Source organism: Garra rufa, chromosome 22, assembly GCF_049309525.1.
Source record: "Garra rufa chromosome 22, GarRuf1.0, whole genome shotgun sequence".
NCBI lineage: Eukaryota > Metazoa > Chordata > Actinopteri > Cypriniformes > Cyprinidae > Garra > Garra rufa.
Genome location: NC_133382.1, coordinates 15,937,414 through 15,949,856, shown reverse-complemented (window position 1 = coordinate 15,949,856; position 12,443 = coordinate 15,937,414). Strand labels below are relative to the sequence as shown.

The following is a 12,443-nucleotide window of genomic DNA, read 5'->3' as shown; positions in this document are numbered from 1 at the left end:
TGGCTTCATAGACAAACATCAGAATGTCAGAAATATTTTTTTTTTTATTCAACATCGTATCTTAGTGTTTATGATGAGGGAATTCACGAGTTTGCACTCAACAACAGCACTGGTGTTTTCAGCGCTGACTGATCTAACTGCCTCTGATTGGCCAATGTATTCCTAAATTCAACAGAAACGTGTTTGATTGGTTATAAGGGTCAACGCTGCACAAAACAGCACGTAAAAGCAATTCCGCAAATTGAAACATTTTTTTGCCCCTTTGTCTTTAATTTATGGGGCATTTTTGTTGATTTTAGTAGCATTTTTGCCACAAGCCCTTTTTATTTTCTTACCTTGATACATACCGACTGAAGGGGAGTGGATAAAAAGTATGAAAAACTGAAAAAGACAAGTTACAAAATCTTAGATATAAAGATGTTTTTATTATTATTTTGAATAACTTTCCAACAAGCCATGCACAATAAGAATAAGAATGTACAATAGATGCTATGTTGACTTTACAGGACTTGCATTTAAGGAATAATAATTCTAATGTGTAAATGTAAAACAATTATTTCTCATTATTTAAAACTATTTATAAGTGGCGTCTTGTTCCCAATCACATTTTGCCCAACCGTTCAATACTTCTCCATCACAGGAACTAATTACATCTTAAAATATATTAAAAAAGAACCTTCAAAATTAAACCATTTTAAACCACAATTTTTCACATTATTATAGTTTTTACTGTATTTTTTAATCAAATGCAACTTGGTGAGCATAACTTTTCTCAAAAACAAAAACATTTCACCAACCATACATATCTTGTATTGTGACACAAGTTCTTGAAATATTTGATGTCCCCAGACAAAACGAGCCCTGCTTTAAGTCATGTAAATACCTTTATTTTTTACTGCGCATTTAAGAAAGGAAATCAGTTGGCGCTGTGGTTTCTGTACCACATCTGCTTTTGAATCAGTTGTTTATTCTCACTTGTCAGCATGGTTCACAACTAGGCATAGGTGACCAATGCACATGGTATGTTTTCCCATCACTCACCTCTCGCCTCACCACCGCTCATCCTGTTATTGCTCATAACCACTTTTCCGTTCAACCAAGTCACTGAGCAGTGTGTGAGATCTCTCACATTTATATAAAAGTATATTTCTTTTCCTCTGGCCATCTCTGAGCTGATTGATGGGATTACACTGCATGCTGTTTCATAGCTCTGTGTAATATCAGGCATAGATTTTGCTGGGATTAAGAGGTAGCTGTCTGGTCCTGAAGGGCACCGTGTAGTCTGTGCTAATCTCTGTGTGGGCCCAACATCTCCTCTCTGATTAATATGCGAGACCAGGCGCTAGAGCATTTAGAAAGACTGGAGGAGATGAAAGAGCCATGTGTGTTTGAAGTGTGGGCGATGGCCTTGTGTCCTCATGAGACTGATGTTCTGCTTGTGTGTGTGTGTGTGTGTGTGTGTGACTTTACAGCCCTGAAGAGCCCTGCAGCGTTCCATGAACAGATCCGCAGCCTTGAGAGAGCCAGGGTAAGAACAGGGCACCAGGCCCCAGACCTCCTCCACTTTCTCCAGCCATCTGGGCTTTCTGATCCTCCCTGAAATCTCTTCAGGGTTGCCCAGCTCTCTGTTAATGGGACACATGTGAACCTCTCAGTTGATTTAATATCTTAAGCCTTCTGTAAATGTGTTTTTTATTTGCAAAGCACAGAGGAGATCATTATAATGGTTACTTTCTGATCCCTAAATTACATAGGGATCCCGTTCTCTAAAACTCTCTATCCTTTCTCTCTGTAGACTGAAAATTTCCTAAAGCACAAAATACGCAGCCGCCCAGAAAGGGCCGAGTTGGTCCGCATGCACATCTTACAAGGTAATCCTTCATTCACAATACATGAAATGGCAGCTAATCTGCCTGCTGGGAAAAGTTTGGTTGAGTCTATTGGGTTTCTAAACAATAGCTGTGTTCTCAAATCTTGTTAGTAAAGCTGGGCATCAATACAGATTTTCTGATTTGATTTTAAATCCAAAACAATTGATTCAGTTTGATTTTGATTTAATTTTGAGTTCATTCTAAATTGTTTAGGAGTAATTTCTGATCCAAATAAACGTTCTTTTTGCCAATCCTGTTATATAAAGAGCAGTGTTTCAAATCTTTTTAAACTATTCATTAAAAAGAACTGGCACGTGAGAGTCATTTGTTTGGGAAAGCAATTAAAGTCCATTTTACCAAAACTTTGATTCATTAGATGATCAGAAAAAAATGAGATCATATAATTAATCTGACCACTTTTATTCACATATATACACATTGATTAACACACATATACATAAAGCACAACAAATATAGTGAATGGAAGCTCAAATTGTCCAAATGAAGTTCTTAGCAATGCAAATTACTAAAAATTAAATTTTGATCTTCACTTAATATCCTAATGATTTTTGGCATAGAAGAAAAAATTATCATTTTGACCCATACAATGTATTTTTGGCTATTGCTACAAATGTACCCATTCTACTTAAGAGTGGTTTTGTGGTCCCATATGTGAATAAATCTGTTTATCACCAAATTCTCTTTAAAACTTTTGTTCTGATGTGTCAAATTTTTGGTGGAATGGACTTTCAGTTGAGGGAGAGAAATCTCTCAGGTTTTAATTGTCGTCTTTACTTTTTCAAAGGAAAAACAAAGGTCTCATGGATAAGTGACACATCATTTCACATTTCTGGATGAACTAACCCTTTAGAAAAACATTTTTTGACATCATTTTGCTGTACTCAGTCGTTTTATGACTTCAGATTCAATAAAGACTGCAAATTCATATTCACAGAGATGAAGAATATGATTTATTTTGCTGTGACTCTGAAGATTCAACAGCAGAGGCATGCAGTGCCTTGCGAAAGTATTCAAGCCCCTTCATTTTTTTTTTACGTTTTATGCAGCCTTATGTTAAACTACTTTTAAAACATTCACAACAATCTACACTCCATACACAGTAATGGCAAAGCAAAAAAATGGTTTTCAACATCTTTGCAAATTTATTAAAAATAAAAAACTTAAATGATTCCATTGCATAAGTATTCATACCTGGGTACAGCAGAATGTCCATATCTGGGACACTTGAAATTTTGATCAGGGGGATTCATATCACTTGTAGATGTTAATATAATTAGAGTAAAGTCGACCTGTAGCAAATTCAATTGAATGGATATAATTTGGAAAGGCACACATGTTGTAATAAAAGGTCTAACAGCGGAAAATGCATATCAGAGCAAAAAAACTGCCTGTAGATCTCATAAACATGATTGCATCAAGCCACACATCTGGGGAAGAGTTCAGAAAAAAATTCTGCTGCATTGAAGGTTCACAGAAGCATGTAGTCTCCATTACCCTTAATGGAAAAAGTGTAAAACAACCAGGATTCTTCCTAGAGCTGGCCTCTTGGCTGAACTGAGGAATTGATGAAGGGATTTGGATAGACTGGTGACCAAGAACCTGATGGTCACTCACTCTAGTTGAACTCCATGATCATATGTGGAGGTAGGAGAAACCTACAGAAGGACAAACATCACTGCAACACTCCACCAGTCTGGGCTTCATGGTGGTGTGGCAAGACTCAATTCTCTTCTCAGTGAAGACACATTAAAATACACCTGGAATTTGCAAAAAAGCACCTAAAGAACCCTCAGACTGTGAGAAACAAGATTCATTGTTCTGATGAACCTTAATTCCAATCATCATGTTTGAAGGAAACCAGGTACTGCTCATCACCTGCAGAGTACCATCCCAAAAGTAAAACGTGGTGATAGCAGCTTCATGCTGTGGGGCTGTTTTTCAATGGTAGGGACTGAGGGACTCGTCAGAGTAGAAGAAAAGCTCAATGCACTAAAATATTGAGATAGCCTTAATGAAAAAGAATGGCAGATAATTGCCAAATGCAGATATGCAAAGCTTGTCACATCATAGCCAAAACGACTTGAGGCTGTAAACCTGCTTTAATTAAGTACTGAGTTAAGGTTATAAATACTTCAGTTCAGGATAAGGCATCAACATAAAACGTGAAAAAAATTAAGGGGTATAAATACTTTCACAAGGCACTGTACATTCAGTAGCACTAAAAAGCACTGATACAGACGGACTTCACTTGGTACATTATAAAAATATGAATTTTACAGAAGTATGCCTTCAAATAGTGCCAGATGAACCAGTCAGAACATCTTAATTAAAAGGCTGTTCAAAAGAGTCATCCAAATGCTGTATTTGTCCGTTATTTACTTCTATGATTGAGTTGACCACTGAGTGATTGTTGTGGTGATCGATAGGGAGTGTGGGTTGAAATGATTGCTGTTCTGACTGTGAGTGGTTTTTGGTGGTTTGGCAGAAACGGGGGCAGAGCCTTCTCTGCAGGCCACTCAGCTGAAACTGAAGAGAGCTCGACTGGCTGATGACCTGAATGAAAAGATCGCTCAACGACCTGGCCCCATGGAGCTGGTGGAGAAGAACATCCTGCCTGTGGACTCCAGCCTCAAGGAGGCCATCATTGGTGAGAATGCAAACTATTATTAATGTATTAAATTGGGGTAAATATGTGTGTGGAACATAATACATTGTCCTTTGTTTTAATTGGGTAGATGGTCAGATGCAGTACCCTAGAACTCTGGAGGAAACAATTGATGAGGACAGTGGAGATGCGTTTTCACCTGAGCAGCCAGCGAGTCAGGAGTCCCAGGGTTCTGCACCCTCACCTGGGGAGGTCCGGGCCATTGAAGAGTCTTTACCTTTGCCTAATAACTTTATACAGGTAGTCCTCCCACCTCCTTTTGACTTCAGGAACAGTACACTAAGTGCTCATGGAACCAGTATTTAGTAATTCAGGTTTTGCAGAACACCTGAGATTCATCATTTGTTTTTTCACAGCACTTTCCTACAGTGACCACTTCGACAGATTTCCTCAAGACTTTTTCCACTAATGAGCCATCAGTTATCCCTCCAGCACCCATGCCACAGCTAGTCACCTTGGCTCCAGTGAAGTCTGGGCCCACCCTTGTAAAGGTTAGTGAATAACTGAAGGAACAATAAAAAATGATGAAATTAATCTAGATTTAGATGCCTTGAATAATGGGAAATCTCTGTTTAATTTACAGCAGAGTCAGCCTAAGTTACCAGGGGAAAAGAGCCGCAGCAAGAAGAGTAAGGAGGCAAAGCCACGTGTGAAAAGGTTAAAATATCATCAATACATTCCTCCAGACCAGAAACAAGAACCCAACCAAGCCCCGATGGACTCCTCATATGCTCGTTTACTACAACAACAGCAGCTATTTTTGCAGCTACAGATCCTGAGCCAACAGCAACAGCAGCACTACAACTACCAGACCATCCTTCCTGCACCTCTCAAGTAAGCGAGGAGAATCCGGATCTGTGTGTTTGTTATCTTTATATCAGGCCCTGTTGTTTTGGTGTGCACTGCTTTACCAATTATATCATTGAGTTCAACTAATTTTCTTGCCTAATTTGCTAAAGGTCATCTTTTGCTTTTGAAGCTAGCTGTATTTTGTCAACCATCATCATAATTGCTCCATATGAATGGTTTTAGGTGGAAAATGTCTAAAACACTATTATTTTTGCCGGTGGCCATCAGGACCATTACCTGTTTTCCAATAACAAAATCCTGTTTAGTCATTTTCATTAATGGCAGGAAGTCGATGAGGTTGTTGCTCTGCTTCCTTTTCCATCTCTTGTGCAAGATTTATTTTAACTGCTGTTGTTTTCTGCCTCTGCATTGTTCGATGGTGTTTGTTTATTGAGAACAAGGGTGAGAAGACCAAATTGTTCCTTCTGTGATGTTAAGTGTTGTTTCTCCCCTTTCTCCCCATCTGCTTCCCCACATACCAGGCCTGTGATAGAAGGCCAAAACAGCAGCACCAGCAACCTTCCTGCCTCAATTGTGGTGTCTCTGCCCACTGCAACACCTGTGCGGCCTAACAGCACCCTTTCCAACCGCAGGGCAGGCACACTACCTGCCAACCTGGAGGAGATGAAGGTACCAATACACACATCACAGACAAAATTCACAGAATTTTCGCTTATTTCAATTAATGTCAGAAAACAACTGAGCTAAGCTAGTAGTACTGACAGTAATGTGTAAACATGGCTGAAGACGATGAACCAAATCAATTGAGTGATTTCGTCGATTGATTGATTCAAACTCATGATTTTGATCATTCATTTCAAATGATTCACTAGCAAAAACCAGATTCATTTAAAAGTGCCATTCATTTTTGAATTTTGACTTTGCTTGTAACGATTTTAAAAAGCATGTAAAAACTGAGGTTTTCGAAATTCTGAATCAGTTAAACCATTGCGTCACAAAATGATTTTGAAACGCTTCAATCAGATTGCATATTACAAATCATTTGTTTGAGATTGTGACTTCAAATCGTGAATCATTTGATTTAGATTGGAACTTTGCATATCGCAAATCATTTAATTTTGATCGGAATGGGTTCATGAATCATTTTGCAAAATTAATGATTCAAATAAAAAGATTCTCAATACGCAAATTCTCAGATCGAAATCGAATGATTTGCAATACGCAAAGTTCCTGATCTGAAATGGTGGTTCGCGAATCGTTTTTTAGATCGGGATCAGAGTATGGATCATGAATCATTTGATTAGATCGGAGCTTCAGAGCGAGTTTTCGAATCATTTGCTTTAGATCATAACTTCAAAGGGTGGATTGCAAATCATTTGATTCAGATCTGGAATTCGATGTGGGTTCGTGAATCGTTTGCTTCAGGTCATAACTTTGGAGTGTGGAAGATGAATCATTTGCTTTGGATCGTAACTTCGGAGTGGGTTTGCAAATCGTTTGCTTAAGATCAGAACTTCAGAGCGTGGATCGCGAATCATTTGCTTTAGATCGGAACTTCGTAGAGTGGATAGTGAATCATTTGCTTTAGATCAGAACTTCAGAGTGGGTTCGCAAATCTTTTGTTTAGGTTGCAGTGTGGATTACAAATCATTCGATTTAGATCAGAACTTCTGAGCATGTTCGCAAATCATTTGCTTTACATCAGAACTTCGGAGCATGGATAGCGAATCATTTGCTTTAGATCGGAACTTCGGAGCATGGGTCGCGAAATCATTTGATTTAGATCGGAACTTCGGAATGTGGATCGCAAATCATTTGATTTAGATTGGAACTTCGAAGCGTGGATCACAAATCATTTGATTTAGATCGGAATTTAGGAGCGTGGATCGTGAATCATTTGATTTAGATCGGAACTTTGAAGCATGGATGGCAAATCATTTGATTTAGATCGGAACTTCGGAGCGTGGATCGTGAATTATTTGATTTAGATCGAAACTTTGAAGCGTGGATCAAATCATTTGATTTCGATTGCAACTTTGAAGCGTGGATCGCAAATCGTTTGATTTAGATCGGAACTTTGGAGTGGGTTCGCGAATCATTTGCTTTAGATCGGAACTTCGTAGAGTGGATAGTGAATCATTTGCTTTAGATCAGAACTTCAGAGTGGGTTCGCAAATCTTTTGTTTAGGTTGGAGTGTGGATTACAAATCATTCGATTTAGATCAGAACTTCTGAGCATGTTCGCAAATCATTTTCTTTACATCAGAACTTCGGAGCATGGATAGCGAATCATTTGCTTTAGATCGGAACTTCGGAGCATGGGTCGCGAAATCATTTGATTTAGATCGGAACTTCGGAATGTGGATCGCAAATCATTTGATTTAGATTGGAACTTCGAAGCGTGGATCACAAATCATTTGATTTAGATCGGAATTTAGGAGCATGGATCGTGAATCATTTGATTTAGATCAGAACTTTGAAGCATGGATGGCAAATCATTTGATTTAGATCGGAACTTCGGAGCGTGGATCGTGAATTATTTGATTTAGATCGAAACTTTGAAGCGTGGATCACAAATCATTTGATTTCGATTGCAACTTTGAAGCGTGGATCGCAAATCATTTGATTTAGATCGGAACTTCGAAGCGTGGATCGCAAATTATTTGATTTAGATCGGAACTTCGGAGCGTGGATTGTGAATCATTTGATTTAGATCGGAACTTTGAAGCGTGGATCGCGAATCATTTGATTTAGATTGGAACTTCGGAGCGTGGATAGCAAATCATTTGATTTAGATCAGAACTTCGAAGCGTGGATAGCAAATCATTTGATTTAGATCGGAACTTCGGAGCGTGGATCGCGAATCATTTGATTTAGATCGGAACTTTGGAGCATGGATCGCGAATCATTTGATTTAGATCGGAACTTCGGAGGGTGAATTGCGAATCATTTTATTCAGATCTGGACTTGGTGTTGGTTCGCGAATCGTTTGTTTTAGATCAGAACTTCAGAGTGTGGATCACGAATAATTTGATTCAGATTGGGAATTCAGTGCGGGTTCTTGAATCATTTGTTTCAGATCAGGATTTCAGAGCAGTTTTGCTCTTTGTTCTGATATGTTTTTCTTTAACAGTAGAAAATATCAAACTATTAAGGCAGTACAGTTTTTTTTTTTTTTGAAGACATTGTTTGATAAGTGAGATCTTTGATTTGAACTATCAAAAAAGTAGTGCTTGAAAAGTCCTTAAATTCCTGGAAATTCATTTTACAGTATCTGTACAAATCCTGTAGACCAAAACAGAGAGAAGTAGCTTTGGCTACAGTTTTCTTCCATAAGATGCATGCAGTTTTGTTTATTAACCACTAGAGTGCCAAAAGTTACAGACTGCAGCTTTAACTATAGTAATAATAAATAAAAAATTAATAAATAGATATGGCTTTTCTATTGTGTAAAATTGGGTTCAGATGGTTTTTTGTCCACAGTAAATATGCATCTTATTTATTAAGTGTCATAGAATCCAGATGATTTCTTGCAGTTTATATGGTAGTATATGTGGTAACCAAGAAATCAGTTTATTTTTTATATAGAGCTAATACTTATAGAGCTAATAATTTCACTAATAATGGGTTTATTTTGGCAGGTGGCAGAGCTTAAAATGGAGTTAAAGTTACGTGGTCTTCCAGTGTCAGGAACAAAAACAGACCTTATTGAAAGGCTTAAGCCTTTCCAAGAAAACAATGCCTCTACTGCATCCAACAACTGCACAGGACCTAGCACACAGCCCTCCAGCACACCTATGGAGGTGTCCAGCACCACTACAACCCTATCGCCCATCCAACAACCTTCTGAATTTCTGAGCTCCACTCCACCTGTGTCTCCTGGTTCCTCAGAGCTTCACAGCAAAGAGGACACATCCATGGAGGCACAGGCAGAGGGCCAAAACCGCAATTTAATAAAGGCAGCTCCTGTTCCAGAGGAGCAGGACCGGAGACTACATGAAAAGGAGCGACAGATCGAAGAACTGCTACGTAAACTGGAGCAGGAGCAGAAGCTGGTGGAAGAACTGAAGATGCAGCTAGAAGTAGAGAAAAAAAGTGGGCAGATTGTTCCACCTGCCGAAAATAACAATATTTCCAGTCCAGCCACCATGTTGGCGTCTGTCAAAACAGAAAACACTGTCCCTCCTAACTGCACACTGAGTTCACACACTACGCCAACGCTGGTGAAGCTCGAGGAGGCCCATCCCAACCAGGTGACAGCTACTCCTTTCCGTCAGTTCATTATCAGCCACCAAGGAGTCCCACAGGTCATAGGGCAGCCCCAGACTCTTCTAACCACTCCGCATGGAGGCACTCAGATCCTTTTTCCAATGCCCCTGGCGAATAATACCACTACTATCCAGCTGCCCAACACTAATGTCAAACTACAGGTAACGCAAAACTTGTGTATATATGTGTTAGGTACAGTATATACTTGTTTCAGTGCTTAAATTTAATCTTGATGTCTTTTTGTAGCCTGTTTTGCAGGCTGTCTCCCCATCAGGGCCAGGTCTAATTCAGACCCCCCAAATACAGCCTTCCAAAGCAGAGAGTCCTACATCACAACAGCTGCTCAGTCACAACCACATAGTTCAGGTCAGTTTAATAACCAAATATAAATATGTGACCCTGGACTACAAAACTAGTCATAAGGGTAATTTTTTTTAAATTGAGATTTATACATCATCTGAAAGCTGAATAAATAAGCTTTCCATTGACGTATGGTTTGTTAGGATAGGACACACACAGTGCCTTGCGAAAATATTCATACCCCTTCATTTTTCCGTTTTGTGATGTTGCAGCTTTATGTTAAACTGCCTTACTTTTTTCCCCACATCAATCTACTACAACTTAGCCAATTTATTAAAAATAAAACACTGAAATAAGTACATTGCATAAGTATTCATACCCTTAACTCAGTACTTAGTTGAAGCAGCTTTACAGCCTCAGGTCTTTTTTGGTATGATTCAGTAAGCTTTGCACATCTGCATTTGGCAATTATCTGCCATTCTTCTTCTCATCTCTTCACCTCTCAAGCTCTGTTAGCTTGTGTAGGGGCAGGCAGACATTTTCAGGTTTCTCCAGAAATGTTTGATTGGGTTCAAGCCCAGGCTGTGGCTGGGCCATTCAAGTTGTCTATAAGCCACTCTTGCTGTATGCTAAGGGTCATTGTCCTGTTGGAAGGTGAAACTTTTACCCAGTCTGAGGTTTTGAATGCTCTGTACTAGTTTTTCATTAAGGTCATCTCAATATTTTGCTGTGTTGAGATTTCCTTCTACTCTGACGAGTCTCTCAGTCCCTGCCACTGAAAAACAACCCCACTGCATGAGGTTGATACCATTACACTTTACTGTTGGGATGCTACTGTGACTGTGTTTCTCAAAATATGAGAGATCTTTAGGTGCTTTGTTGCAAATTCCAAGGGGGTTTTCATGTGTCTTCACTGAGGAGAGGACTGAGTTTGGCCACACCTCCATAAAGACTGGATTGGTGGAATGCCACAGTGATTTTTTGTCCTTCTGTAAGTTTTTCCCATCTGCATATGATCATGGGGCTCAACTAGAGTGACCATCAGCCTCTTGGTCACCACTGTAGCCAAGCCCTTCTCCATCCATTGCTTAGTTTGGCCAGGAGGCCAGCTCTAGGAAGAGTCCTCCATTTTCCAGACTTCTTTCATTATGGATAATGGAGGCTACATGCTTCTGTGAACTTTTAATGCAGCATAATTTTTTCTGAACTCTTCCTCAGATCTGTGCCTGAGCAATCCTGTCTCTGAACTCTACATACAGTTCTTTTGTACTCAGGGCTTGGTTTTTGCCTTTTGTTGAGAGGTGTGTGCCTTTCCAAATCATACTCATTTAAATGAATTTGCCACAAGTTAACTCCACTCGAAGTGTAGTAACATCTACAAGCGATATGAATGCTCCTGAGCCATAAAAGGGTATGAATGCTTAAGCAGTGGAATCATTAGTTTCTATTTGTAATAAATTTGCAACAAACCTGTTTTTTGCTTTGCCATTATGGTGCATGGAGTGTAGATTGATGTGAAAAAATAAAGTTATTTAATGCAGTTTAACATAAGGATGCAACATAAAACGTAAAAAAAAAAAAAAAAAATTTGAAGGGGTATGAATACTTTTGCAAGGCTCTGTGTATATATATCACTTTCATCCACACTACAGAGGATTTTTTTTTTTTACAGTGTATTGAATTACTGTGGAATCTGAGTAAGTACAGGATCGGGGCCAGCAGGAGCAATCAGAGCAAGTGAACATAATCTGTGAGCTTTGGGATCGTCTAGTTTTGTCTGTCCAACAGAGTCATTCATCAGTGAGATGGATAGGAGCTGCTGGTCTCATTTCTTTCTAGGCTTTCACTCTACTGTAATTGGCCTGTTCTGGCAGCGGGGCACCATGCTAAGGTTTCCCAGCGAGATGCCCAATACTTTGGCATAGTGAACGAGCCTGGCCTGAGTCCTGGATGACTTGAGTAACTAGAGCTCACTTGGTTGTGATGAGCTGATAACATTTTCATCGACAGCCGTGCCTGACAGACCCATGCCAGCGTGACCTGAGGAGTCTTGTTCTCATACCAAGCAGAAAGATCATAACACAAACCAGGCTGTTTAGCAATGCTTTCTATGATGCTAGTGGGTGTTTCTGGATGCTTATGGTCTATTGGTTTACTCTTCACACAGACCCTGCCCATGGGCACCACAGAGAGGTCAGGTTTCCAACACGGTACCAACGAGAACCCAGCAGGCCTGGAGATACCTCAGTGTTTCCTCAGCAGCTCCCCAGATAACAGGATCTCACCTCAGACATCCCCCATCCCATCATCCCTTATCAATGGGCCGCTAAATAAGGTAGCACATCCTGCTTTTACTGAGATGTTTTTAGTGTTTCTGTTCTGAGTTGTGTTCACTCCGTTTTTCATCCCCAGACCTTCATCCAGCAGTCCCCAGTTTTCAACCAGACGCCCAAGAACAGAGAGCCGCCCCGCTATGAGGAGGCCGTCAAACAGACCCGCAGCCTACA

General features: G+C 39.7%; 1 protein-coding gene across 1 annotated transcript in view; it reads left to right on the top strand.

Moving 5' to 3' along the window:
* The window catches only part of mrtfba (myocardin related transcription factor Ba), a 60,729-nt gene that overhangs the window by 31,772 nt on the left and 16,514 nt on the right, over nt 1-12,443 (top strand). The window contains exons 4-14 of the mRNA XM_073827833.1: nt 1,473-1,528; nt 1,796-1,871; nt 4,378-4,539; nt 4,628-4,797; nt 4,914-5,048; nt 5,141-5,391; nt 5,889-6,036; nt 9,009-9,797; nt 9,883-10,002; nt 12,104-12,271; nt 12,349-12,443. The exon at nt 12,349-12,443 is cut by the window's right edge and continues 14 nt beyond it. Coding sequence (XP_073683934.1) covers nt 1,473-1,528; nt 1,796-1,871; nt 4,378-4,539; nt 4,628-4,797; nt 4,914-5,048; nt 5,141-5,391; nt 5,889-6,036; nt 9,009-9,797; nt 9,883-10,002; nt 12,104-12,271; nt 12,349-12,443 — 2,170 coding nt within the window. The remainder of the gene's footprint in view (nt 1-1,472; nt 1,529-1,795; nt 1,872-4,377; nt 4,540-4,627; nt 4,798-4,913; nt 5,049-5,140; nt 5,392-5,888; nt 6,037-9,008; nt 9,798-9,882; nt 10,003-12,103; nt 12,272-12,348) is intronic.